Below are 25,672 nucleotides of genomic sequence, written 5' to 3'. Positions count from 1 at the left end.
TTGTTCCCGAAGCTAATCCGGTGAGAACCGGACGCATTCAGTGAGAGCATCAGGCGAAGGTTTCGATCAGCATTGTTCATGCAGGAAGACAGATTATGAAGTTCAAGTCGGGGAACTGGCAGCACGATGTTAGAAGTCTTAGAAAGCAATGCAACCAGTGTAAGGGGTTGGTTTGGAAGAAATATCTGGCAAAGTAAACTTGAAAGATCCAAAGCCAATACACTTGAGAATTCATGTAATGCCCTGGGAGGAGACAAGGCACAGACCAAGGTAATTTTCAGTGGATGATGTCGCACTTCAGGCACGTACCGTGAGAACTATCTGAGTACGGTAATCAGAATGCTATTTTTGGAATTGGTCATGGCCAGAATGGCCAACACTTGGAAGGCTGCTTACTTATGCTTATCGCTTATCACATCTTGTAGGATCTCACGTTCGTGGTACTTGTCCTTCGGGTCGCGACATCCCCGGTTCTTGCCCACTGCTTCTCCCTCAGTCACCTCCTTTGCACGCATCTCTTTTCTTACGCTATATAACGCACACCGTGCACGCAGAAAGGGAACCCCAGTCTTGAGGCATCGTATCTCGCCTCGCTGCTCCATCAGTCATGGAAGAGAAGGCTGAGAATACAGAGTCGACCAAAGGCCGCGATCTAGACGCGCGTCATGCATCGATTCGACTAGATCTGGATGCTGGTGTGCAGAAACTTCGAACAAGAAAGCGATGGTGGCAGTTATGGTAGGGTAGCTCTTTCTATGCACACCTAGTTCAAGGCATTGATTTTTACTTCACTTAGGCTTCCCAATCAAGTACCTCTTCCGCCACGAACGTCGTTGGCTGATGCACCCGTATGTCTATTTCTTATCAGTTGACTCCACGATTCTCAGGTATTCAGGTTATCCCGCTTGAAGATGCTTCCCACTTATCCAAATTAACTTATTCTTGGATCACGCCAATGATGGTAGCAAGTTAAAACCGCGTCTGCAACTGTGATTTGAACGCCTCTTTTTCAGGTGCTAGGATACCGAAGGACCCTTCAAGCACCTGATCTTTGGAAGTTAAACTCCAGCCAAGAGTCGGGACTTCTTTCAGAGCAATTAGATGCCGCATGGGATCGTCGAGTAAAACGCGCTCGGGAATGGAACATGATGTTGGATTCTGGGAAAATGAGGCCGAGCATCATGCTACGCGCGTTTTGGATGGCGCGGTCGTTGACGTACGGCGTTAACTACCATGAACGCCTTATTTTCCTAGAAAATCATTGGAAAACTGTTTCGGCACGACAAACCCCAAGTCTGGCATGGGCACTCAATGATGTATTCGGTAGCATGTTTTGGATTGGCGGTGCTTTCAAGGTCTGTAGGCTAATTTCAACTGTGTTCAGAACCGGACATCGTCTTCTTAGGTTTTAGGAGACACAGCACAACTTATGGGGCCTCTCCTTGTCAAGGTCGATAAAATTTTTCTCTTTTTCCGGTTCGCGACGCTTAACAATATACATGAAGGCTATCATCAATTTTGCCAAAGCTCGTGCTGCTGACCGTTCCGAAGGAACAGAAGCACCAAATGTTGGCCGTGGAATAGGGATGGCCATAGGACTCTTCTGCATCGTAATTGTGACAAGCCTTGCATCGCACCAGGTGAGGCAATAAATACCTTGCTGTAGACATTCTTTGGACAATTCTTCTAGTTTTTCTGGCGCTCCATGACTACAGGCGTGTTAGCGCGTGCAGCGCTCATTCATTCTATTTATAAACGAGGCGTGGTGTTGACCGGTAGGCAATTACTGATCTCGTTTCCGGTGATATTCAATGAAGGTCGGCAGGGAAGGCTAGAACTCAATTTTCCAACGCTGCTATTATCAACCACATATCCACTGATGTGAGTCCCGTGTCCGTATTTGCGTCACCTCAACCTCACACTTCACAGGTCAGTAGGATAGACGCCGCCTCGCAGTGGTTTGTAAGTGGTCCAACTTCTCAGCGGTCTTAACCCCTTATTGAGTGTTTGTACAGCATGCAGGTATGTGGGATATCCCCGGCATCTGAGTGACGGTATTTAGCATTTCCAGGCTGGACCGCACCAATTCAAGTGATGGTTTGCTTGATCATCTTGCTCGTTCAGGTAAGTGTTCGAAATACCTCGACTTCATGGGCTTTCAAGTAGATTGTTCTGTATAGTTGGGGCCCTCCGTATTGGCTGGGTTTTTGCTATTCCTCCTCGTTGCCCCAGTCCAAGAGCGTCTCATGGCGCATCGATTCTCCATCGGTTCAAGATCTATGAAATTCACAGATGAACGGGCAAACACCTTTTTGGAGGCATTAGGTAGTATCATGCCTTAATTTCTGAATCTCGCTGAACTACATGTCAAAGGTGCTATGCGAATTGTGAAATATTTCACCTATGAAGAACCGCTTCTGGAACGCATCGACAACGTTCGAAACAAGGAGCTGGTGGGTATTCGCCAAATGCACCATGCCCAATCAGCAAAGTACGTGTTTTATGTAGTGCTTTATAGATGGTTATTCATTCGATTCGTATCAGCACAGCGTTTGCATATTCAATACCTGTCTTGGCCTCCACCCTTGCGTTCGTGACATATACTAGCACAACAGCGTCTTTTGATGCTGCGATCATCTTCGCCTCTTTGAGTCTTTTCAACGTTGGTTTGGTTTCTAAATGTCACAATTACCTTTACTGATATAGTTACTTTCAATAGCTACTGCGCCAGCCCATGATGTTCTTGCCAAGAGCGCTGTCTGTAACTGCAGATGCTCGAAACGCGCTTAAAAGACTATCCGGCATATTCCATGCAGAAACTATGACAGAAGATTCATTTGTTGTAAATTCTCAACAAGGGCCGGCTTTAAAGGTATCTGATGCGACGTTCGAATGGGAATTACCTTCTTCCATTGCCGAAAATGACCTCACAAAGTTGGAAGACGGAATATCGACTGAAGAGAATGCTGATCAACCGTTTCGTGTGTCCAACATCAATATGGAGGTGCCACGAAAACGTTTAGTCGCCGTTGTCGGTCGAGTTGGCTCAGGAAAGGTAAGATTATATCTAAATTGGTTTGTGTTATCAAGACATCTTTGCGCCTAGTCGAGTCTACTTCAAGGTTTGATCGGCGAAATGAGAAAAATATCTGGCGACCTTTCATTCAGAGGTCCGGTTGCATATTGTCCACAGACAGCTTGGATTCAAAATGCAACTCTAGTGAGTTTCCTCCCCATGCCTTCCTTTTCACACAAGGTCCTGACAACCTTCCAGAGAGATAACATTCTCTTTGGACAGCCGTTGGATGAAGCGAGGTATTGGGGAGTAGTCGAAAAGGCCTGTCTACTTCCCGACTTACAGATGTTACCGGACGGAGATTTAACCGAGGTATATTCTTTCTCGGCATCTGCGCACTCTGGTCTTAGGTTTTCATTCCCAGATCGGGGAGAAGGGTATCAATCTAAGCGGCGGACAAAAGCAGAGAGTGAGTCTTTGTCTCTACTTGGTATCAGCGAAGCATTATTTTGTCCAGGTGAACATTGCGAGAGCCCTATATTATAATGCTGATGTCCTTTTGTTTGATGACCCACTTTCCGCCGGTTAGTCCCTCTACACCGCCGAGTATGATATTGCTGACTTTAGCAGTCGATGCTCACGTCGGGAAGTCCCTCTTTCACGGAGCAATTCTTCCCCTTGTCCAAGAAGGGAAGACCGTGATACTCGTTACGCATGCGGTACACTTCCTCTCTCACTGCGATTATGTCTACACTTTACACAACGGTTGTATAATCGAGCAAGGAACGTATCAGCAACTTCTCGCCGACGATGGTGATTTTGCTCGACTTGTGACAGAATTCGGAGGAACCAGTGCTTCCTCGGAGACATCGAATATTAACGATGACGACGGCTTGGAGGAGATCAAGTCGAAGTCTGCTCAAGCGAGTGGTAAGGGTACAGGCAAGCTCGAAGGTAGACTCATGGTAAAAGAACGACGCACAACTGGATCGCTGCCATGGGCAGGCGAGTATATGATACCCTGCAATCGTATTAAATATACCTTAACTCTCTTACTATAGTTTACCGAAGTTACTTCACGGCTGGTGGAGGTTTTCTCAGTGCTCCCTTTGTTGCACTTGCACTCATCTTGATGCAAGGAAGCCAAATTCTTAGTTCTTACACTTTGGTCTGGTGGCAAGCGAAGTGAGTTGATTCTTTCGTTCACGATCCGAACAAGACTGACAGTTTGGAAGCGCCTTCGACCGTCCGTTTTCCTTCTACCAGGTCCTTTATGCAGGCCTCGGGTTGTCACAGGCTCTGTTTACAATGTTGTTGTATGCCATATTCCTCCTGCTTGAAGTCAACCTTTACTTATGGGAATACTGAAGGGGTATATCCATCGACATAATGTCATCGCTTATATCAAGGAACCTGCACAAGAGCGCCTTGTGGAATATTTTCCATGCCACGATGGCTTTCTTCGACACAACGGTAAAGCTAGCCCTGAAATCCATTGTCACGAATGCTGATGCTTACTATCGACTAGCCAATGGGACGAATACTAGGAATATTTGGCAAAGACATTGACTGTAAGTACTAGATCTGTGTAGTATTCTCCTCTGCCTTTGACACAGGTGGGCCTCTAGCGATTGATAATCAGCTCCCTAGTAAGTGAAGCATATTTCTGGTTTTTTGGTGTTGCTGAGATCATATTCAGCGTCCATGAGATTATGTTCGTCATTTATGATCAATGCCGTTCGATTTGTCCTCAATCGCATATAGTTGTGATTACTATGTCCAACGTCATGGGGGCCGTCATAATCATTACTGTTCTTGAACACTATTTCAGTCCGTATGAACTTGATTCCTCAATGGGATGCGACTCATCCTGTCCCCTCTTAGTTATCGCTGTGTTCATCATTGCGTTTGGCTACCAATATTTTGCGTCGTTCTATCGCGCAAGCGCCCGAGAGATGAGGAGATTAGATGGCATGCTTCGCTCAGTTCTGTATGCACACCTTTCCGAGTCCCTAACCGGTAAATGCTCCGTTCATTTTGATTGATCTTATTGACCGGCACTGTTAAGGCCTACCTACGATTCGAGCATACAGAGAGATTCCGCGATTTTTAAATGATAATTGTTTTTACATCGATCTTGAGAACCGGGCGCTCATCCTAACTGTTACCAACCAACGGTGGGTAGTGATCCATAATGTTTTCATCCACTGAACTCTGATTCTTTTGAAGCTGGTTAGCCGTAAGGCTTGACGCTCTAGGTGCCGTGCTGGTTCTCTGCGTACGTCCCGTCTCACCACTCTGATTGATAATGCTAATCATGCAATCCAGGCAGCGGTATTCGCTGTCGTCGGTGTCTCAGGAATCAGTCCTGCCGAGATTGGCCTGGTGCTGACCTATTCAAGTAAGTGTTACTTGTCATGTCCGATTCGATCTGTCGTTTCTGATTATTCATGTCAAGCGACGCTAACTCAGTTATGCGGTATGGTAACCAGGCAATCCGCTGAAGTCGAGGTAACTTGGCATAACATTTACAGTCGAAGAGTCAACTCACTATCATAGAACTATATGAATGCCGTGGAACGAGGTCAGAATACATCAATCTCGGGTGGATGTGAGCGTACTGATTTGTTCCAGTTCTCAGCTATAGCAAAGGAGAGGTTGTTGACCAGGAGGCCCCTTATCAGACGGATGCAGACAAATCAACTACCCAGTTGACTCACGGTAGCATTCAGTTTCGCGATGTCGCGATGAGTTATCGACCCGGTATGCCTCAGGTACTCCGTGGTATCACACTAGATATACAGGGCGGCGAAAAAATTGGCATTGTAGGAAGGACAGGTGCCGGAAAATCGTCACTCATGTTGACGCTTCTGCGAATAGTAGAGTATTCCGGTGAGATACACATCGACAGGTAGGTCTCGGCTGAACATGATGTCCTGGATGACCTATGCTTCACAACCTCAGGGACGACATCTCGAAGATGGGTCTGAAAAGCCTACGCTCCAAAATGGCGATTATCCCGCAGGATGTAGGTATCGTCCTGCCTTTGTTGTTGAAGCGCTGATTTCTTTCATTATTAGCCGATCTTGTTCAGCGGTCTGTACCTTCGGTTTTCTCTCAATGTAATTTTACCCAGAGAAATCAACCTACAGGGACCGTAAGATCTACCTTGGACCCATTCTCGATATACGATGATGCAAAATTATGGGATGCTCTCAAGCGTTCTTTTCTTGTAGATGAACATCCACCGACTGCCAACAGCTCGACAACCGAAGTCGAAATTCACCAGAACCGTATCACTTTGGATACAGTCGTAGAGCCAGAAGGGTTGAATTTCAGCGTAGGGCAGCGGTCTTTGCTCAGTCTGGCGCGCGCCCTGGTAAAAGACACTAAGATAGTCATTTTGGATGAGGCCACGTCTGTGTATTATCTGGATATAAGACCGTCATATTGACCGTCATTTACAGGGCTTCCGTTGATGTAGAAACGGATCAGAAGATTCAGCAAACCATCCAGCACCAATTTCGAGATCGCACTCTCTTATGCATCGCACGTATGTACTAAGTTTGCTCATGTTGACTATCGTGGCCAATGTATTCCGTTCAGATCGCCTACGAACGATCATTTCGTACGATCGTGTGTTGGTATTGGAAGAAGGGCAAATCGCTGTACGATTGCTACATCTCATGCACATTTGTCAGACTGAGACCAATTTCTGCAGGAGTTTGACAGTCCCTCGAATCTATTTTTACATGAAGATGGCATATTTCGTGGGCTGTGCGATCGGAGCAACATATCGTTTGACGATATTGAGCAGGCGGTCAAGTCAACTTGATCTGTCATATTCGGGACAACTTGTCGACTACCAAGTCAAGTAATTTTTCAGGCCCTTAAGAGGGTCAATTCTGTACATGGACTGGCTATCCATGTGGTTCTATATGTGTACATAAAGTATGAGAGAGTGTGAAGTGTGTAGTGACATAAGTAGTTCAGTTATGGCTGGGATCTATAATCTGTTGAAAGTACAGAGGAGAGTACAGTATAGAGAATTAGATTAGCCTCTCAAGAGAGAGACATTGTACTTATATATTCCTACTCCTGTAGTAATTACAAGTACAAGATTATCAAGCGTAATCAAACTAATAGAATATATTTCAGAAGGGCACCCTGGGTACCGTATCTTGAGGGTACATTAGAACACCTCGTAAAGTCAACTGTTGCAAAATTTTAAGGAGAGCAACCAGGACACAGACTCTGAGCTAGGTTACGACAAAAAGGACCCTACCTTAGTATTATGTCTTACTATGTCCACCGTAATCGCGGTTAATCCGCCATACACGTGATCGCGCCCACGCTTATTTCACTGATCGGCCTCACTTGAGATGATCGGCGCGACACATAAGGGGACAGGAAGAGGATTATTGAAATTTCCTGCCTTCTATTCAATTTCCAAGATTCGTATACTGAGATCTAGGAAACCGGACGTCTGGGCCGAATTACCTATCTAAGCATCCGCTAATACTAATATACTCCACAAGTATAACGGTAGGGTTAAATTATCGTTCTGGTCTGAAAAAGCCTCCAAGACAGCTGAAATGCTCACCAAGGCTAGGTATCGTTTGGTCTATGAGGCCTCAGTGACGTACAGCGGTCTGCAGAGCATAAAACCTACAGAAAAAGGATCGACAAATCCAAAGAGTCGTAATATCCAGGCGCATACAACGATGGACGAGGTAAACGCCAGACTGCCTTCAATAGTTTTAGAGGTCGTGGGTGTCCATCGATGCAGACCAATTCGTTTGCCAACGATCGAAGCCTGTAACGGCAGCAGTTCAACAATAAATTATTTTGAAATGCGAGGCGAAATACCAATGCATCGCCGATGCCAAGGACAAGAATTCCGGTAAACTGTAGGAGTCGCGATGGACTGAAAATAGACCAATCAGCACATAGTACCATGGAAGGCACGATACTTACGTTTCAAGCCACAGACTTCCAGCGCATCCTGTCAGGAGGTAAAAGTGGCTCAAAATCGCGGTACCACTGTCCTTGTGGTCCAGGAACTCATTCATGAAAAGGTGCACAATCGCACCGAAAGGATAGATGGCGAAATAACGAACGTATTCAGCGAAAGTAAAGAGCGCAAAGGCCGCGCTAAAGCAGAGATGGGTGAAGGCCGGCTGTGGAAAAATGGGTGTTAGGAGACACGGCTAAACAGTACCTAAGCAGAATCGTACATCAAATGCAATACCGGGAGTGAACATCACAACAGCCAACGCATGAAAGAATTTTCGCCGTGCATTCAACTTCAATGTGGGTACATGCTTATCGGCCGCATCCAAGAGATCAGTGGCTGCGATCGACGAAGCGTTAGCACTGTGAGAGAGCCGCAAAGTGAGGATCTGACCTAAAGACCCTCCAGACGCCAGTATTGGCGGAGAGGGAAGTGGATTCCCGTTTGAATTTGCGACTGTCGGTTCCGTTGAAGGCTGCGGGGTGGTGGTAAGGACGGCTCCGGGAACTACCAAATTGTCCCCATTCGTATTCCATACCCGGAATTTCTTCGATCTGGCAAGCTGCCTTGTCCACCCGGCAACACTCAGCGATCCTAAGAGAGCCCAGTATACCAAGAGCCCAGGTCTACTCCACTTATTCTTGCCCTCCAATAACCAAAAGATGACCCAAAGCCATGGATCACGCTTACCAAGACACCAACGGGTCCACAAGCCGATCAGGCCTACAACTATCAAGAACAGTCCAGCATAGAATCCCAATGCAAGGAGTCGACGCTGCCGGAGTTTGTCCTTTGGCTTTCGCATGCGACGCACTGGTCGTTGGGCTATATGGCGAGATAGCACGAGGATGGGGGACAACATAAAGCCACTGAGAAGCGACCCAGCAACAAGCGCCATTTGAAAAATGAGAAGAGGCGTTGGAAGACGGTATGTCTTTATGAAGGGCGTGGTCAGTGGCCATATCTGGAATGAGTTGTAAGTCGTTAGCGCAAATCAGGTGGAGACAGGCTCACTCTAGATATATTGATGTTTACAAACTCCATTAATAGGGTGGTCCCACCGAAACAGACAAGACCGAGCTCTCCCAGCGTAAAAACACGATGCGCTAGGCGGAGACAGATGTATAGGGTGAACTGATAAAATAGCGCCCCTAAAATGACTTCAAATAGTGTTATATCTGTAAAGACGAAGTGAGAATCTAGAGATCGAGATCAATCGATTGACTCACGGAGCCAGATCCCACACCCGATCTTTTGCAGTACGATCTTGGTTGTGAAACTGCTTAGACTGACAACTACAGTAAATAACACATAATACCACGACCTCAAGCCCTCACTCCGCGGAACAGACCCTCGCTCGCCCTCAGGGACATCACGTCGCTTGAGGTATCGAGTCTCCAACCAACTTGAGGTACATGCGTGAAACAAGAGAATCGATGAACACAGCGTGGATAGATCAATGAGATTGTAACGGGAGAGGACTAGCGCCTCCAGGACACTATACGACCCCTTGGAATTGCTGAGTTGGGCAGGGGGTTCGATTCGCCAGGTAGATGGAAGAAGTATAGGTGATGGCGATGACAACTGGGTCAAGGAAGAATATAGAAGAGCGCTTCCAATGAGGGGCCCAAACAATAGACCAGTTAAAATGCCATCATCTGATGCGTCCCTGCACATCCCATTAAGAAGATGATTGAGGTCATGAAATAAAACACACCGGTAGTTCTTTGGGACAGACATCCACAGAAACGCGAAATCAGATTTGTCCGAAGAATTCCAAGAGGGGTTTCGTCGCAGGCTACGACCATCCGCAGGGCGTGGAACAGATGGAGACATAGATACTGAGATGGGATTGAACGCTTGATGCTTCAGCGTGGGCGTGCCCGTTGATATTGTACTATGAGTCCACATGATGTACAGTAATGAGATAGCAATGAGCATTTGTAGTTCTAAAAACGAATATGAGCAAGCGAACAGGCTAAGAAGGAAGAGGAAACAACGACCTGTGAGAATCCATGAGTTGTATAGAGACAGAGATAATTGAGAAGATGCTGCTGGTTGATAGTCGGAGAAATTTGAGAGTGCATAAATAAGAGATCCGATAATTAGGAAGCTTTCTCCCGCTTTTCTACTTTCGATACAAAACGTCCATGACCAAGGAAAGATGGGAAATCGAGCGTGTAGTTCTAAGTGAGAGGGAAATAGGGTGAATGGTGCCTGTACAGCAGTCATTGTGTTCACAAAAACGGCAGGAGATGTATTGCGCTGAGGATTGACTTTTCCGCTGACGGGTGTTGACCGCATAACGACGGGGGATCGTGAACGCGTGAAAGGAACGGGGACTTGAGGCGCTCCAGGCGAGCCTCCCTCTGGGGAAGGATTCAACCGAGATATAGATATCCGTTTCAAGGGCGGGTTGGTGGTAGTCCGCCTGCTTTGGGAAAATGCCCGCCCACGGAAATGTACGGGCCCCTCGTCTTCTGTTTCGTCGTCGGTGTCTGATTCGCGGGGCGACGCAGCACTGTTCAATGGTGAGCCACCGACAACAACGATACCACCGACATGCACCTCGACGAACCGGCATGGTAGCTCGTACTCCAATCCAATGAAGACGAAGGCTTGACCGCAGTGCTGGGAGTATTGACTAAGATGGTCGGTCTCTTACGAACTGTCCGGCTGTTTTGGGCAATCCTACGGACGGAATCAGCCCGTCCAGGAGCCTGGGTGGACGATGGTGGAGACGGTGATGACCTTGAACGAGGCAGATTGGCAGATGTCGCTTGAAGAAGTAAATAGAAGTCAGCCCTCGAAGGGCATTTGCAGAGGGTGTGAATGCTGACAACGACGGCTCTGGGTAAGAGAAACACGTGGCTGCAGTTCGCTCCGGCAATGGCCGTCCTCCAAATTGGGATTCTACGCCACCGACGCGTCGCGACACACACCTTGTCCTTTTACCTCAATCTGTCTTCCCTTACTTCTTGTTATCTGCCATGGAATCCCACGAATCTACCCGTGAATCTCTCGTCTATCTCGAAGACCTCGATATCCCCCGTGTCGACGAGAAGCCCTCTGTCACTTCGGTGGTGTCGGCGACAACGACGACGACAGCTTCCACTTCCGTGAAGCGGCAGCGAACCCTGATGGATATGTTCGCGAACTCACAAGGAAAAAATGCTTCCGAGCCCTCTGCGAAGAAGCTGAAACTTTCGCCAGCTTCCTCGACGCGTCAGGGCATGAGCAGCATTGGAAAAGTAACAAAAGGCTTTGGTGTTCAGAAACTGAATTCCATCCCGTTTTCCATGTCAGCATTCCAAGAGTCTCTGACCGATGAGCAGCGAGGTCTGCTCAGACTCGAATGTGAGGCCATGGGAAAAAGCTGGTAGGCGCATTTCCAATTCATGAATTTCAGCGTGGATCCTTAGATGATGCTACAGGCTTAAATTACTGAAAGATGAGATCAAGAAACCCTATTTTCTGTCATTGAAACAGTTTTTACGGGAAGAAGGCGTAAGAGGGATTAACGATAGCCCCCTGCCACTTAAGGTGTACCCACCCCGTGAGTGTGTTTGTTATCTAGTGTGTATTCAACATCCTTACATCACCTCGCGGTGGTCTTAGCCAAAGATATCTACTCGTGGTCGAACACGCCGTTGGGAAAGGTCAAGGTCGTGATCATTGGGCAGGACCCCTATCACGGCCGTGGCCAAGCGCATGGTGCATACGATGCCTTCGGCCTAGTCACACAACCGTTGTCTGAAAAATATTTGATCCACAGGGCTGTGTTTTTCTGTACCTCTCGGAGTCACAATTCCGCCTTCTTTGCGAAACGTAGGCCTCATGAAAAGCCTCGACCTGCCATGTCGTCTGCTGACTTGACACTTCCAGATTTATGCAGAAATTAAGGCGGAATACCCGGAGTTTACTCCCCCAAAACATGGGTGAGTGTTACACGTTTTCTCTGACTCCCGCAGGTCTGTGACGCAAGAATGCAGAAATCTGACAGCCTGGGCAACCAATGGCGTCCTCATGCTGAATACATGCCTTACCGTTCGAGCCAACACAGCAGGTTCACATTCCGAGAAGGGGTGGGAGCAATTCACAGATAAAGTGGTCGATGTTATCGATAAATATGGCGGTGCCAACCTGCCCAGCAAACTGGCTCAAGCCGATACGGGCCTCGGCCGAGGAATTGTTTTTCTGGCCTGGGGGGCTTGGGCGGCCAAACGAGTGGCCAAGCTTGACAAGGTCTGTATGCATTATCATGCTTCTTGCGGAAGCCCGTTAGCTGATGGTTACCTCTCTCTTGAACATACAGACGAAGCACCTGATACTGACGAGCGCCGTAAGTCCAAGCCACGGTACTGAACAGTTCATTCTCTCATCGAAGCATTCCGTTCTACCTTGAACAGCATCCTTCTCCATTTTCTGCGCATAAGGGGTTCCTTGGTAACGGCCATTTCAAGGCAGCCAATGAATGGCTGGAGCGGAAGTACGGGTCCGATGGGATAGTGGATTGGTGCACTCTGAACTCTGAGTAAATTCGGTTCGAGCCCAACACGTTGCCATGCCGCTGTGGTACCCACTCGCCCCCTTTCCCCTCTCGGTCGCAGCATGATCGAACATTTTGACATATATAGTGTTTTATCGCCGGTGCAGTTTTTGGTCGTTACCCGATGTTTACATGTAACACAAACAAAACAAACAAAATATGTTTTTTTACAGCATTGCATCGGAACCTTGATCTACACGTACTTTTACTCGCGATGTGGCGCATGCATCGAGCCATGTATGTTCTGTAATGTGCAGACTTGCTGACATATCGCTGGCGGATCTCCGGAAGGAGTTCAAACCTGAAACAGCAAATTGTGATCATCCAGTCAATCGCCCTGATAATCTTTTCGTCCGGTCCCACCACGTGGCCTTCTGATTGTCTCACTTCGTGATGCCGACGCCACTGTGCAAAGACTAAACAACTGAGCTTTAAATCTCAGGCGGATGCAGTCATATGGCGCCCGTGAAAAATTATTATTTTCCGTCGACTCCGGCGGAAAAGGGGTCACCGGTATGATTTATCCAGGGATATGGTAGGTAATGTGTGCGGTATAGGATACGAGGTGTTTTACATCTCTACTTAGCTGCAAGTAAGTATATACGAGTCGGCCCTGTGTCAAATGCGATAGCGATACAAAATATCATTCTTTGCCTGGTATGGTAACGAGTCCGCGAGTCAATAAATATGGGGGGGAGGGGCGACGCATACAGACATTAAGGGTCATCACGGAATCGGGTTGATACGACCGTCAGGTCCGTACGCGTTCCGAGACAGATGGGTATGACTGCTGTCCTGCAGCTTTGGTGGGGAAGGAAGACGAATCCCATGCTGCACAGGATTTGGCAAGTGCGGATATGCCTGGTTTATCGAAAACGCCTGCTGAGGCTCTGTCAATGAGCGTCGATGGGGCGGGTAAGAAAGCGACGTCTCGCGTGGTGAATGATAAGAGGATGAATGCAGAGGTGGGGCGGTGTTCGGAGGGCTCTGGGACGGCATGGAATTGTCATGAAAGGAAGATTGCGGCGAATAAGAATAATGAGAGCGAGGTTCATCTCGCACATCACGCACAACAAACCCCCCGCTGTTCGTATACCCCGAGGACACAGGTCGGTCGGCTGAATGCGAATAGCTGTTTTGCGAGGAGATATACACGCTACTGGGGAGAGAATTTCGTGACGTCGGAATGGGGCTCGTATACGACGTATACTGTTTTATTGGAGGGGGATTCATGGGGGGAAGAGGGTAGGAGGATGAGGCAGACGAGCTGGGGACGTCAGACTGCTGGTCGTTAATCATGAGTGTCTGGTCCCATGAACCGCCCTCGACCTCCGTCACGGAACGCGGAGGGACGGTAGTGGCAAGGTTACCAGGCGAAAGAGAACTAGCGCGTGTCGAACCAGGAGAACTGGAGGAATCCCGACTGGACCGCAGCGGTATAGAAGTGCCTGTTGCATTTATTTCGTACGTCTTGGGCTTATCCTTGCCAGTGGGACCCTTCCCAAGAGCGGGACGATTTGCTAGCGGGAGGTTGAGAGCCTGGCGCAAGCAATTGTTCTCCTCCTCAAGTTCAGTCACTCTCTGCTCCAAAGCCTGTTCCGCAGAAATGCAAATGAGTATTAGGAATAAGATGGAAAAATTTGAATTCTCCCTAAAGGGAAATTACGAACCTGTAAATGAGCAGCGCGTCGTGCGCGAAAGGCCCGCTGGACATCCCTGGCACGATTGGGGGGCAAGTTGTCGTTTCGCTTGCGACCGCGTTTTGAAGACATGAAGAAAGAAAAGGGACGAAGAGGGGAATGGGGAGCGGAATGGGAGTTCAAAAGGGCACCAAGCAGGATCGGATGAACATATAAAGGACCCGCCTACGACGACGCATCGGGCTAGTCGAATCTGCGTCACGGGGCTGTGACAACATAACCGGAGCCCAGGAAGGTAACTGGATTGGGTTGGGGGGTTGGTGGTCCTCTCGATCGCAACGGCCTGGACCGCTGAACCGACCTATCAATAAATGAAAATTCCCCGCCCCCTGTCTGCATACCGGTGCTCTCTTAGCAACTTTGTCTGTTGCTGTTGCTGTTGCAGCTTTGCATTGTGTTGACAGCTTCCTCTCGTTGCCTTCAAACGGGCGGTCACCCGCATGCATGCATTGCCCATTCTTATGCCGAGATAAGCAACATTAGCCTCACCAGGGCAGGCCATGACAAAGACGCTTCGGAACTCTTCCCATTTTCCGAATCTACACGTGAGAACTCCCCAGAACACACAACCCTGCACACATTCGAAACCCCGACCAGGCAACTCCAGGCCCCGACACATCATCATCATCCTGTCCGACCCGCCGCCCCTGATGCTCGCGCTGCCTTTCTCGCGGCCGCCATCTCCTTGTCGCGTCTGGTGAACACCTTATGTCGCTGCGGAACAGGGGCCGCTGCACGTGCAAGTGTTTTGTTCGCGGACTTGTTTTGCTCGACATACGACATGTGCTGCGCTCCACTCAATGCGACCAGTGATCCAGTTGTGCGCTGGGCGCCCGGGAATTTTGTCGGACCGAAGTCCTTTGAGGTAATCGTACCTGCAAGATCACCTTCTCCAGCACGAATGTCGGTACCCAGATCCGCGTCAGTCTCGTTCGCAATGAGCACTGATTGGATAAGCTCGATCTGTTCATCTTTCGTTCGGTACACCAGATCGGGTAGGTTCTCGAGCCCATCCAGATGTGTGATCACCTTGAAGGCGTAGCCCTGGTCAATTAAAAATTGCTGTCGTTTCGTGCTGTAAAACATCTCCTGCGTGTCCTTGGATACGAGGGAGTAGAAAAAGGCATTAAACCCTTCATCATTCCGCCGCTTCGCTCTCAATATGCGCCCTAGAAATTTAATACAGTTATCCATCCCTGGAAGTCTTTGTAGGAAAAATGTTCGCACCTAGGCGCTGTGCTTCTTGCCGGCGCGATCCGAAGTGGGATGATATCTGGATCAGACATGTCGCTTCGGGTAAATCGATAGATGTATCTCCGACCTGTCCTCGGCAATAGAATGAATAGCCAGAACGTTGATAAGGGAAGCCTCAAACCTTAGAGAGAAAGATGGTGTTGACCTGGGGACTATGCTGGAACCAAGAGAGGATTCTCATCCGTTCAACCTGTCCAGTACCACCATGGATATACAGTTTACCCAGACGTTTCGCGTATGCCTAGACACGTGGTGAATCTACACTGTCGATGACTTCGGGAATGACACTACCTCCAATGCGAAAACATTGTCGGAGAATACAATTATCTTGTCTCCTCGATCCTCGTGATACTTTATCAGGAATTGGCACGCCTGGAATTTGTTGGGGTTCATGCAGTATAGAAGCATGCGTTTTCTAGATTGCTCCCGAAGGTATTCACGATAGAACTCGGGTGTCATTGGACACCAGACCTCCGCGCACTATGGACCGAATTCAGCGATCTTTGATTTCAAAAAATTAAGGTATGTTTTGATGAATACCTGCACATTCGCAATATGTCCCTTGGCAGCAAGATCCCTAGAAAGGGAAAACGGTCATTAAACAATTTAACCAGAGTGATGGACATATGGTAAGCAACTGACATCCAATTCGCTTCGTACAGCTTGGGCCCGATCATATAGTTTAGGTCCGCTATCTTGTCATCTTCACGGACAAGGGTTGCTGAATAAGTCAGACAATGAGTTTCGTGTTTTCTGAAAAAGGACAATGGCTTACCGGTCAAACCAAGTTTGGAATGCGCTTTAATCGTTCCGACAACCCGACGAAACATTGCAGCTGGTACAACATGTACTTCGTCTAGGAGCATGAAACCCCATTCCCGAGAGGTCAAAAATTCCATCATTTTCTTGGATTCATGGGAGCGGTTGTGGGTATTTGCGACCATAGAGTATGTCGACACAACAATCCCGCTTTCGCCAGCAAACTGGAGAGATTCTCAGACTCAGGAGCGGGACGCGGAAAGAACAAGCTGCACCTTCTCCTTCTGGTCCGCAGTGAATACCGCAATCTGGCGGTCAGTCACATTCGACCACTGCATAAATTGTGACTTCCACTGCATGACAGACACACTAACGACGCATAAGAAATTATTCAATGAATAACATGGCGAAGGGCTCACGAGGAAGTACATAGTACCAGGCAAGACTTCTTGATCGTACATGCGGCAGTGATTCCCACAAGGGTCTTCCCTGCTCCGCAAGGAAGTACAATGATGCCTGAACGAGCACGACTAAGCGATAAAAAACTCAGATACCGGTGAGAATCTAATTCACGGAAAATATATACCCATTTCCGAACATCTTGCTCAGGCTAGTCTCTTGGTATGGACGGATCACGGTGGCGGGCTTTAAATCAATATCAAGGTTCGCATTCACGGTGTCATTTCGAAAATCGTATTCCTCGAGCATAGGATAGTCTAGTACTGTACATTGTTTCTTGACATCCTACATATACAAAATAAGCTTTGTGAATGAGATGAAATGGGCAAGACGTACGTCGATCTTTGCATCATGGATTTCGAAAGCATGGACATTGTCGTCGTCCTCGTCGATCTCGTCTAAAACTTAGTCAATTGCAAAATTCGACTATATAGCTGCCGATCTGAGATACTCGCCTCCATCAACTCCAACGACGGACGTAAATAGATCAGCATCAGACTGATTAGCGGAGGTAACGGTGTTAGACGGTCCGACTTTAGAACCTTCGTCCTTTTTCTTTTCAGCTTCTTTGGTGCCCGGAATAACCAGATTCCCCTTTACGGGAGCTTTAGAGGTGGTAAAAGTAGCCGCTTTGATACTAGTATCAGTCTGGGCAGAAACGATGCGCGCCTCTCGGATTACTCTGTCCTTGAGCAATAATTGAAGGGTCTCGGGATGACTCGATTCGACAAAGTATTTGTTGTGTTTGAGAACGAGTTTAACCTTGCCGTAACTCAGAGTTCGATCACGAATGTAGGAAATGATGCTGTCAGGGACAGGAACCTGTGGACAAAGGGTGAAAACATGAACACCTCCCTATCGACGACATCATACCTTAGAAAGGCGATTAAGAACCTTCGGGCAGTTGGTCAGCGAGAACAGTTCAAACAAGTGCAATGCACGCAAACTTCAATGATATCTTCAGTTTGAAGGCCGACAGATACAGCCGCATATAGTGAGTATGGAGTTAGAGTGTATTCGTGGATGAAAGCCGGTCTGAAGTGAAAAGATATTACACGCATGTACCTAAGTGTACTGTAAATCAATACGTACCTGCTAACAGGCTCACTGATAGCGGTGAGAAAGTCCTGTGCTTGCTCGGCAATAGGTGAGAAGGCTTCTAAGATGATGTGGCCATCGTCGGGACTAATCCAGAGTGGCCGGGAAGCGTGATCATGTTTCAGGTGAAGCCACGAGAAGTCCTGTTCCATAAAGATGTGAGAGACAAGGACATTCTGTTGCCTTCGATGAGCATCCAGGGAAGATAAGTCAACAGCTGAATCGGCTGAGTTTCTTGTCTGAGCCAGCTTTCGTGTCAAGGCGCTGAAGTTGATGGTGGCGCCGCGAGGTACGAGGGTCGTATCCGGAGGAGAAGGGGGAATCGCATCGTCTTCATTGGTGACATCAAGGTAATTGACCTCGTCACGGTCTCTCCTTACACGTTTTAACGGCTGAAAAGGACCAGCAGGAGCTAATGAACGATAGAGATCGTTAAATTGGGGTTCGAATGCCTAGGCTTATACCCGGAACGTACACTCGGCCAATCGTTTTCCTGACATTTCGACTCACTGTTGAAAAGCAGAAATGCGGCGTGAATGTAAGAGACAAGAACACAGTCACGAAGGCGCTCGGGCCCGCCAATGACGACGGCGTGATGAATAAGCAGCGGAGTTTGAATTCCATTTGAGGAGCAAACAACTTGCTTTTCGTGTCGACGACCACCATCTTTCTCGCATTTTTTCCCCTTTTCTTGTTTAAGATAGAATGTGGAGGCCTGCTACTCGCCAGATAACTGGTACTAATGAAGGTAAGTTTCCTTTACTGCATTTTTATCTTATTTCGGGCTTCTGAATGATTTTCAGTTCCACTCGGACAGCGGCGGCGTTTTGGACCAGCTCCATCCGAAGAAGCCGCTCCTCCCCAGCTCGCTCAGCCTTCGCCTTCAGCATATCCCCGTCCACATCAAGACCACGATAGTCCTGGAAAACGCAGCAGAGACGAGACCCCGGCAGGCGACCCACGAGGTAAGTTTTGTCGTTCGCATTTAACCTCATAGCCCGTCATTCTGCGCAATCGCGGTAACTCCTATCCTTGTAATGCACCGTTTGAGGACTCTGCGTTTCCATCGTGCCCAGTTTGGGGCTAGGCTCATGATACTGACCTGTACTAACACTAACCTATTACTGTTTGTTACTCACGTTAGTCGACCCGAATGCCCCTCGCAAGCGGCGAAGTCGTTGGGGCGAAGTCAAAACAGAAATCCCCGGTCTTCCAACTGCCATCTCTGCCGCTGGCGTGTCTCAGGCTCAGCTCGACAACTATGCTATTCACCTTAGGCTCGAAGAAATCAACAGAAAACTACGATTAAATGATTTCATCCCCCCTGAACGCGAGAGGCAAATTCGAATATCCTTTTGAATGCTGTGCATATATTCATCTTTTCGTTAGATCCCCATCCCCTCCTCCTACGTATGATGCTCATGGTCGTAGGACCAATACCCGCGAAGTACGCTACCGTAAAAAGCTCGAAGACGAACGTATCAAACTCGTCGATCGTGCCATGAAGAATGATCCCAACTTCCGTCCTCCCGTTGAATACCAGCAACAAAAGCGCTCACAGCGCCCTTCCGACAAAGTCTATATTCCCGTCAAAGAATTCCCCGAGATCAACTTCTTCGGCCTACTCGTTGGCCCTCGTGGCAACAGTTTGAAGAAAATGGAAAGAGAGAGTGGGGCGAAGATCAGCATTCGTGGAAAAGGTAGTGTCAAGGAAGGGAAAGCACGTCCCGACCAGTATGCAGACGATGCTGAGGAGGACCTTCACTGCCTCATTCTTGGAGATAGTGAAGAAAAGGTGGCGGCCTGTGTAAAAATGATCAATAAGGTCATTGAGACAGTATGTTCTTTTTTCTTTTTTCTCTAGGTCGTATTGACTAACTTTGTCTTAGGCCGCTTCCACACCTGAAGGACAGAATGACCACAAGCGTAACCAACTTCGTGAGCTTGCGGCGCTCAATGGTACCCTCCGTGACGACGAGAACCAAGTCTGTCAAAATTGTGGAGGTGTCGGCCATCGGAAATACGACTGTCCGGAGCAGCGGAATTTCACTGCCAACATTATTTGCCGCGTTTGCGGAAGCGCTGGCCACATGGCTCGTGACTGTACCGTCAACAAAGATCCCAATGCACCGATGATGCACACGCCTCCTCCAGCGCCTAACATGAACAGCCGCGGCTTCGATTCTGAATATGCTAGCTTGATGGCTGAGCTGGGAGAAAGCACAGGTGGTCCCGGCGTGGATCTTTCGAAACCCTCCTGGGCCGCACCCAGTGCAGGTCACGATATCACCGGAGGGGGGACGAATATTCCACCTTGGCGTCGTCCAGAAGCTTGGGTAACCAACATACCTCAGAACCAGTCGCAAGGTGGTTTCCCGGGCGCCCAGGGATACGGCGGTGGATATGGGGGAGCATCCTCTGGGTATGGAAACCAGTGGCAGGGCTATGGACAGGCTTCAGGCTATCCTCAACAATCTCAAGATTATCCGTCGAACTACGCGTCTTACTATCAAGCCCAATATACTCAACAAACCAGCTAATCGAAAACTTCTGATCTTATTCCTCACATTCTGACAATCGGCAGCACTGAACATCGATTCTTCTCACCTTCTTAGCTCAGCTTTCCACGGTCGAAGAGGCCATTTGACCTATCCATTTTACATTCAGATTTCATCGATCCCTTTTTTATTCACAGGGTGATGCCGCACGCGGGAACAGTTTGTAGGTGTACTTCGTCCGACGCGGCTGTTTGGGAGCGTAGACACGGCGTCCCTACTAACGGAGACCTTTTCAAGCAGCAGAGTTTCAGCTGTTTTCTCTTCTTTGAACTGTAGCCCAATGATATGTCCTTTACAAAATGCGTGCGATCGATTCAGAGGTACAAATGTGTTAGCTATTATGATTCTTTTTCTTCTTTTTCTTCCGTGGTACAGCACTGAGCTCTTCGTCTGATCTTCGTTTCTGGTCGTTGGTAGTGTTCCTGTCACGCCGAACAAAACAAGAGACAAAGAACCCGTTTGTAGCATCACCACCAGGGCTGCAGCGTATCAATGAAGCAGCGTCGCCTGTTGAAAGTTGAGTGTGAAATTTATAAGTCATTGAGAATGACATACCAGGATTGTCCATCTCATCCGGAAGGCCTCTGCGCTTCCACTGCGGAAGAACATTTTCTAGAGACTCTAATTTAAATCCGCTGCTTTCAGCCTCTTCCGATTTTAAAGCATCACGAACAACGTGCTCATTCTCCATCGCGTGGACACTACAGGTCGAGTAGACAATTCTCTTGACTGCGGGAACTATCATGTATTGTCAATAGTCAAAATTTTAATTGCATAATGACAGAATGAATTGGACCACCTACATTTCATTGCGTGCTTAATCATCACGAGTTGAAAAGCGGCCAGTTTTGTCAGACGTTCGTCTTTCTCGGACTTGCTTTCCTCCTCTGACAACCAGATACTAAGATAAATATAACCGATCGGGGATGAAGAGAGTTTCACCTGTCTCTAAGAGGTGATCAAGGCGGTTAACTATACCAGAGCCGCTACATGAGGGATCTAGAAGACTACAAGGGGTTAGATTTGTACCTGTTCAGCTGGTAAACCCTAACATGTGCGTGACCTTGCGATATGCTGCATCTTGAGGATCCACTGTAAGAAAGTCGAGGTTCAGAGCCTCGACATTCTGACAACCCGCTTTGGATAACATCATTTGGAGCGTTTTGAATCGTTTTCGGTCCCGTTCGAACGCAAACAGCTAAGCACCAATTAGCCGGAGGAACTGTCCCATGTGGTGAAAGATATACACCTTCCCTTTGTTGCCCATGATCGCGCTGAGATGAGAAGTCTTGTTGCCCGGCGCGGCCGTTGCATCGATTACATAGACGTCTTCTCTTGAGGGTGGAGAGAGAACAACGGCCGGAAAACAGGATGCCTTGTCTTGGAGAATGATCTTCCCAGACTTGTAAACAGGGTCGTCATGGAATGTGGTTTGGGGTGAAAACAGGAGAAGATTCGGGATATGCTCATCCTTAGCAAAGCCCCGACTAAGGATTACGATAAGAAGCGTTCCATGTTCTGGACACTAATGACACCTGCCTGGATGTAAAAGGATCCATGAGGTTATAGCCATTGGAGATGAACGCGTCCATGGCGTGATCCGACGTCCAAATCAGGGTATTGACCCTCACGTAACGTGGTATTTGCGCTGTAGCGATGCGAAAGTCGATGTCGATTAGCATCTCTTCCATGGGAAACAACTAAATGGGATATTTTCGCTCACCTGCTCGGTCGTCCCCATTGTGGGCTAATTCAAGGTTCGATCTTGCGCCACGCTTGATTTTTATTCTTTGGAATTCGCCATTTAGACGTGTCTTGTGGCGTAGAATAGCTTGCTTGATGGGGCCGTCGCCAGCCTGAATACCACCCGCAAGTAAAATGTCATGAACAAGAACCAGAGCGAGATTCATAGAGGTTATCTTCTTTCTTTCGTCCTTTAAAAGATTCGTCTCATTTATCACTTGCGTTAGTACAGCTTTGTCTGCAGATTTCGCGTCAGACAGATTTCAGGGTAAAGCTGAGATGCCCATACATTTCAGTGTCTCAATAACCAAGGCGGAGATCCTCTTGCGGTCCTTCTCAGGCAACGTAGCAAGAACTCCTTTGATCGACCCTATTCTTGCATCTAGACCGTCAAGAGTTTTCGAAGCTTCAAAATAAAGGTTCATTCTTCTATTCACACGAATTAGGGCCTTCATATGAAGCACTACAAAAGAAACCAACGCAAAATGACATATGCATCCCCGTTATCAAACCCTTCCTGCAACAAAGAACCGACCTGTAGAGATAGAAGGTATGTAAGTAAGAATGAACAGTCAAATGATGAAAAAAACTGAGATCAGTCGCATTTCTTCGTCACACAGAGCATACAGTCCAAGTTGGACAATGTAGATAAATTAAAGGCATCACTTTGTTACAGAGGAGTTAAAATACTCACGAAATTGAAAACGCATTCGCAGGTCGACGTTAGTGGCAAACCGTTGGACTTGAATGCCGGACGGCTTTTAAGGGAAAAAAGGTTTTCCCACGCTTTTTGAGACGCCGACCCACGGCACGACGCGCGCGTCCTTTGAGCTCTTCGCTCCTCCTTTTCCGCCTTTCCTATCCCGCAAAGTATGGCCGTGCTTATTCAGCAGTAAAATATTCTCATGTCTTTCGTAGTGCCGGCAGATACTGAGCTCTACGATCTCCTAGGAATCTCTCCAAATGCCAACCAAGGTGCGGACCTTTGAACCAAGGATTATGGTTGCTCACCTTTTTATCCATGCTAGCCGATGTAAAAAGAGCGTATCGCAAGAAGGTGTGCATCTGTGTGCTCGTGCTTATGTCTATATCTTGGTCTGACTTTCCATTAGGCAAAAGAACATCATCCGGTATGTAGTATCGTCCTTACTAGTTCATACCATTCAACCCTCGGATATGCAGGACAAGGTATGATAATATCCCCATATGCAGATCACGATGAACCTTTGCTCGACTAGAACATCAATGATCCAGAAGCAAGTCGCAAGTTCCAAGAGATGGCGTCTGCGTGAGTCACAGACCTACCTGCCGCTGTGATTATGCCCTCATGATTTGTTGGAAGTTATGATATCCTGAATGATCCTGATTCTCGGGCTGCCTACGACGCGGGAGGCATGGCGGGTTTGCGTGGTGGCGGTTCCGCTGCAATGGACGATATTTTCAGCCAATTCTTTTCGGGTTCAGGCTCCGGTTTTGAGTTTGATCTTGGTGGAGGCGCCAGTCGCCATCGGACGAAAGGCCAAGATTCTATCATTTCATATGACGTGACACTTGAAGATCTCTACAATGGGAAGGCCGTGAAAATGAATATGGAGAAGGATGTCGTTTGTGGTATATGTAAAGGGTACGTCCATTTTTCGCGTTGGAGGCGTTGTTGACAGTGCGGTTAGAACCGGAACTCGAGGAAATGCAAAGCCAAGGCAATGCACCACATGTGAAGGCAAGGGCTGGACGTTTGCCCATAACCAGGTTTGTACAGATAAATGGAGTGTGAGACCTTGTGGCAAAGATATTTGTAGATTTCGCCGTCACGGATCGGAACTACAAGAGCAACATGCCACGATTGTGAGGGCAGGGGAGAGAAAATCAGATCAAAGGACAGGTAAAACGATCATTCTGGCTATTGGGATCTTCGTTGACATTTTTTTTTCTAGCTGTAAAAAGTGCAAAGGCCAGAAAATTGTGCACGAAAAAACTCGCCAGGAAATTTTCATAGAGAAAGGTATGACGGACAGACAACGAATCGTACTACCTGGCGCAGGCGACCAAGAGGTAGCTCATGTTTGGTCTTTTCGGCGTAGTATGATTCATATCTTCAAAATTAGCCCGGTTTGCCCACTGGCGATGTAGTCTTTGTCCTTCATGCAGCACATCACGAATCTTTCGAACGGTCAGGGAACGACCTCCTTGCTAATGTCAAAATCACACTCTCGGAAGCCTTATTTGGATTTTCTCGTATACTTATTACACACCTTGACGGTCGGGGAATTAAGGTTACGAGTCCTCCTGGTAAGATAATAAAGTCAGACGATTCGATCGTGCTGCGAGGAGAGGGTATGCCTATTTACAAGAGGCCTAACGAAAAGGGAGACCTCTTTGTGGTCTTTGAAGTCGAAATGCCGGATGAACAATGGTTAAAGAATGTAGATCAGAAGGTGGGATATTTATCACTAATCCCCTACCTTTTTCCGAACACAAGCTTTACAGACTTTAGAGGCGCTCCTACCGCCCAAGAAAAGCGATTTGGATCCTCAACCGGAAACTATTGATGCTGCAAACTTTGAAGAGAGTGACATTGTGGATGTGCGTGCCCGTTCTTTGCCGGCTGGCCACGAGTTTTTTCATGGTTTTACACATCAGTTCGGTCAAACGGAAGATGATTGGGAGGATGAAGACGACGATGACGATGGTGATATGGAGCCAGAGTGCCGACAGCAGTAATCTACATGCGCTGCTCGCATTGAACGATTGTTTTCACAGCTCAGTTTTTCTACATTCTCATTGTAATGTAAACTCTGTTTTTATCTTTGCCATATATTTGTTAGGATGTATACTAATGCTCCTTTACTCCACTACTTATCCATTGATTGACTTCATTCTGAGGCGTTTGTCGTACCATGGACGTCCGATGCATCGATGCATCGATGTCATGATCAACGTGTACTTACGTTTCGTTCTTGATCATGAATCGCCATGTTCATTAGTGCGAAGGTGACGCCTTTGATTACCTGGACTTGCGGTATCCATTGAATTCTTGTCGAGAGGTAGGTAGGTCATGCCTTGCGGGATGACTGATGATAGGTCCAGACTGTAATGCTTCATTACAACTGGGTCCATTGTAACGCCATCGTTTCTCGGAATGGTGGGCGGTGCCTTTCAGTCATTTCATAGATTTCTTGGAATCTTGCCTGCCGCGTGGTATCATTTCGCAGGAGGGTGAGTCCAACATCTCACGTTTTCCCCCTTTAGATTTTTTCGTTCAAAAATGTACCTAAGGTTCGACAGGGCGAGTAAAGCCCGGGGTAGGCCTATAGTCACCGATGTTGAGAAGCTGCATGAAGATACGCGACGACTCGCACTCGATCGAAGCCATGGAGCAGGTAATATTCCGTGCTCTTGACCAGTTCCTGATGGAGAACAACTCCTTGACACCGACTTCCTTCGTGATTTTTCGCAGGCTGTAAGTATGCATCAATGTATTCAGTTGTGAAACTGTTGATAATTTTTTTTTTCTTTGATGTC

General features: G+C 47.7%; 8 protein-coding genes across 8 annotated transcripts; 4 read left to right on the top strand and 4 right to left on the bottom strand.

Annotated features, from left to right (window-relative positions):
• The first annotated feature begins 363 nt into the window (after positions 1-363).
• BT62DRAFT_395646 (ABC protein) lies at positions 364-7,146 on the top strand. The gene is made up of 39 exons (XM_043180774.1): positions 364-738; positions 797-848; positions 896-961; positions 1,014-1,355; positions 1,406-1,450; positions 1,506-1,640; positions 1,691-1,775; positions 1,826-1,881; positions 1,930-1,962; positions 2,016-2,022; positions 2,072-2,124; positions 2,181-2,325; positions 2,374-2,491; positions 2,545-2,662; positions 2,720-3,055; positions 3,107-3,220; positions 3,275-3,388; positions 3,441-3,485; positions 3,534-3,600; positions 3,647-4,021; positions 4,078-4,201; positions 4,252-4,332; positions 4,387-4,489; positions 4,545-4,587; positions 4,645-4,665; positions 4,716-4,730; positions 4,781-4,846; positions 4,901-5,035; positions 5,085-5,193; positions 5,246-5,294; positions 5,345-5,417; positions 5,475-5,527; positions 5,576-5,600; positions 5,651-5,927; positions 5,981-6,048; positions 6,169-6,433; positions 6,484-6,569; positions 6,623-6,684; positions 6,738-7,146. The coding sequence occupies exons 1-39, from the start codon at positions 608-610 to the stop codon at positions 6,849-6,851; spliced, it is 4,206 nt and encodes a 1,401-aa protein (XP_043044577.1). The 5' UTR covers positions 364-607; the 3' UTR covers positions 6,852-7,146.
• Positions 7,147-7,520: 374 nt separating this feature from the next.
• Positions 7,521-10,262, bottom strand: BT62DRAFT_882553 (uncharacterized protein; the record flags this gene model as incomplete). Its single annotated transcript, XM_043182709.1, has 9 exons — positions 7,521-7,640; positions 7,689-7,832; positions 7,886-7,943; positions 7,994-8,196; positions 8,254-8,994; positions 9,045-9,208; positions 9,260-9,699; positions 9,748-9,979; positions 10,034-10,262. The coding sequence occupies 9 exons, from the start codon at positions 10,260-10,262 to the stop codon at positions 7,521-7,523; spliced, it is 2,331 nt and encodes a 776-aa protein (XP_043044576.1).
• Positions 10,263-11,020: 758 nt separating this feature from the next.
• Positions 11,021-12,752, top strand: BT62DRAFT_984332 (uracil-DNA glycosylase; the record flags this gene model as incomplete). The annotated part of the gene is made up of 9 exons (XM_043189853.1): positions 11,021-11,081; positions 11,139-11,409; positions 11,465-11,586; positions 11,649-11,744; positions 11,806-11,858; positions 11,916-11,968; positions 12,023-12,275; positions 12,346-12,372; positions 12,440-12,752. 9 exons carry the CDS (start codon positions 11,021-11,023, stop codon positions 12,566-12,568), a joined length of 1,065 nt encoding a protein of 354 aa, XP_043044575.1. The 3' UTR covers positions 12,569-12,752.
• A 459-nt stretch (positions 12,753-13,211) lies between these two features.
• Positions 13,212-14,627, bottom strand: BT62DRAFT_394440 (uncharacterized protein). The gene is made up of 2 exons (XM_043180770.1): positions 14,250-14,627; positions 13,212-14,172 (listed from the first exon to the last, which is right to left on the bottom strand). The coding sequence occupies exons 1-2, from the start codon at positions 14,349-14,351 to the stop codon at positions 13,306-13,308; spliced, it is 969 nt and encodes a 322-aa protein (XP_043044574.1). The 5' UTR covers positions 14,352-14,627; the 3' UTR covers positions 13,212-13,305.
• Positions 14,628-18,602, bottom strand: BT62DRAFT_394459 (DNA helicase). Its single transcript, XM_043180771.1, has 16 exons — positions 18,325-18,602; positions 17,844-18,261; positions 17,699-17,786; positions 17,625-17,645; positions 17,207-17,573; positions 17,088-17,149; positions 16,879-17,036; positions 16,712-16,822; positions 16,568-16,661; positions 16,309-16,516; positions 16,176-16,254; positions 16,074-16,110; positions 15,825-16,013; positions 15,655-15,774; positions 15,507-15,600; positions 14,628-15,448 (listed from the first exon to the last, which is right to left on the bottom strand). Exons 1-16 carry the CDS (start codon positions 18,347-18,349, stop codon positions 14,904-14,906), a joined length of 2,616 nt encoding a protein of 871 aa, XP_043044573.1. The 5' UTR covers positions 18,350-18,602; the 3' UTR covers positions 14,628-14,903.
• Positions 18,370-20,816, top strand: BT62DRAFT_984330 (uncharacterized protein). Its single transcript, XM_043189852.1, has 5 exons — positions 18,370-18,597; positions 18,653-18,814; positions 18,994-19,186; positions 19,239-19,686; positions 19,739-20,816. Exons 1-5 carry the CDS (start codon positions 18,555-18,557, stop codon positions 20,387-20,389), a joined length of 1,497 nt encoding a protein of 498 aa, XP_043044572.1. The 5' UTR covers positions 18,370-18,554; the 3' UTR covers positions 20,390-20,816.
• On the bottom strand, positions 20,691-22,885 carry BT62DRAFT_926718 (S-adenosyl-L-methionine-dependent methyltransferase). The gene is made up of 11 exons (XM_043185102.1): positions 22,845-22,885; positions 22,631-22,685; positions 22,440-22,579; positions 22,131-22,388; positions 21,947-22,055; positions 21,657-21,894; positions 21,460-21,605; positions 21,350-21,414; positions 21,211-21,294; positions 20,963-21,145; positions 20,691-20,914 (listed from the first exon to the last, which is right to left on the bottom strand). The coding sequence occupies exons 3-11, from the start codon at positions 22,573-22,575 to the stop codon at positions 20,739-20,741; spliced, it is 1,395 nt and encodes a 464-aa protein (XP_043044571.1). The 5' UTR covers positions 22,576-22,579; positions 22,631-22,685; positions 22,845-22,885; the 3' UTR covers positions 20,691-20,738.
• Positions 22,886-23,055: 170 nt separating this feature from the next.
• BT62DRAFT_1071667 (DnaJ-domain-containing protein) lies at positions 23,056-25,028 on the top strand (the record flags this gene model as incomplete). Its single annotated transcript, XM_043178793.1, has 12 exons — positions 23,056-23,125; positions 23,179-23,207; positions 23,263-23,280; positions 23,333-23,338; positions 23,389-23,438; positions 23,493-23,774; positions 23,821-23,899; positions 23,950-24,032; positions 24,085-24,202; positions 24,256-24,585; positions 24,638-24,733; positions 24,791-25,028. 12 exons carry the CDS (start codon positions 23,056-23,058, stop codon positions 24,869-24,871), a joined length of 1,242 nt encoding a protein of 413 aa, XP_043044570.1. The 3' UTR covers positions 24,872-25,028.
• Between the last annotated feature and the right edge of the window lie 644 nt (positions 25,029-25,672).

Source organism: Guyanagaster necrorhizus, assembly GCF_019112545.1.
Source record: "Guyanagaster necrorhizus MCA 3950 unplaced genomic scaffold BT62scaffold_3, whole genome shotgun sequence".
In the NCBI taxonomy this organism is placed as follows: domain Eukaryota; kingdom Fungi; phylum Basidiomycota; class Agaricomycetes; order Agaricales; family Physalacriaceae; genus Guyanagaster; species Guyanagaster necrorhizus.
Note: the sequence above shows the minus strand (reverse complement) of the source record. Positions and strands in the feature narration are given on the sequence as shown.

Excerpts from the sequence above, each read along its gene's own strand:
- BT62DRAFT_394440 (XM_043180770.1), bottom strand. The coding sequence starts at position 14,351 with ATGTCTTCAAAACGCGGTCGCAAGCGAAACGACAACTTGCCCCCCAAT. Across the intron at positions 14,173-14,249 it reads GACGCGCTGCTCATTTACAG|GCTTTGGAGCAGAGAGTGAC; the intron begins GTTCGTAATTTC and ends TCTGCGGAACAG.
- BT62DRAFT_984330 (XM_043189852.1), top strand. The coding sequence starts at position 18,555 with ATGTGGAGGCCTGCTACTCGCCAGATAACTGGTACTAATGAAG. Across the intron at positions 18,598-18,652 it reads GATAACTGGTACTAATGAAG|TTCCACTCGGACAGCGGCGG; the intron begins GTAAGTTTCCTT and ends AATGATTTTCAG. Across the intron at positions 19,187-19,238 it reads ATCCCCCCTGAACGCGAGAG|ATCCCCATCCCCTCCTCCTA; the intron begins GCAAATTCGAAT and ends TCTTTTCGTTAG.
- BT62DRAFT_926718 (XM_043185102.1), bottom strand. The coding sequence starts at position 22,575 with ATGAACCTTTATTTTGAAGCTTCGAAAACTCTTGACGGTCTAGATGCA. Across the intron at positions 21,895-21,946 it reads ATGGATCCTTTTACATCCAG|TCGGGGCTTTGCTAAGGATG; the intron begins GCAGGTGTCATT and ends CGTAATCCTTAG. Across the intron at positions 21,606-21,656 it reads TCATGGGCAACAAAGGGAAG|CTGTTTGCGTTCGAACGGGA; the intron begins GTGTATATCTTT and ends ATTGGTGCTTAG.
- BT62DRAFT_395646 (XM_043180774.1), top strand. The coding sequence starts at position 608 with ATGGAAGAGAAGGCTGAGAATACAGAGTCGACCAAAGGCCGCGATCTA. Across the intron at positions 2,663-2,719 it reads CCTCTTTGAGTCTTTTCAAC|CTACTGCGCCAGCCCATGAT; the intron begins GTTGGTTTGGTT and ends TACTTTCAATAG. Across the intron at positions 6,685-6,737 it reads TGGAAGAAGGGCAAATCGCT|GAGTTTGACAGTCCCTCGAA; the intron begins GTACGATTGCTA and ends CAATTTCTGCAG.
- BT62DRAFT_394459 (XM_043180771.1), bottom strand. The coding sequence starts at position 18,349 with ATGTCAGGAAAACGATTGGCCGAGT. Across the intron at positions 16,255-16,308 it reads TTCCAAACTTGGTTTGACCG|CAACCCTTGTCCGTGAAGAT; the intron begins GTAAGCCATTGT and ends TGACTTATTCAG. Across the intron at positions 16,014-16,073 it reads GACATATTGCGAATGTGCAG|TGCGCGGAGGTCTGGTGTCC; the intron begins GTATTCATCAAA and ends TTCGGTCCATAG.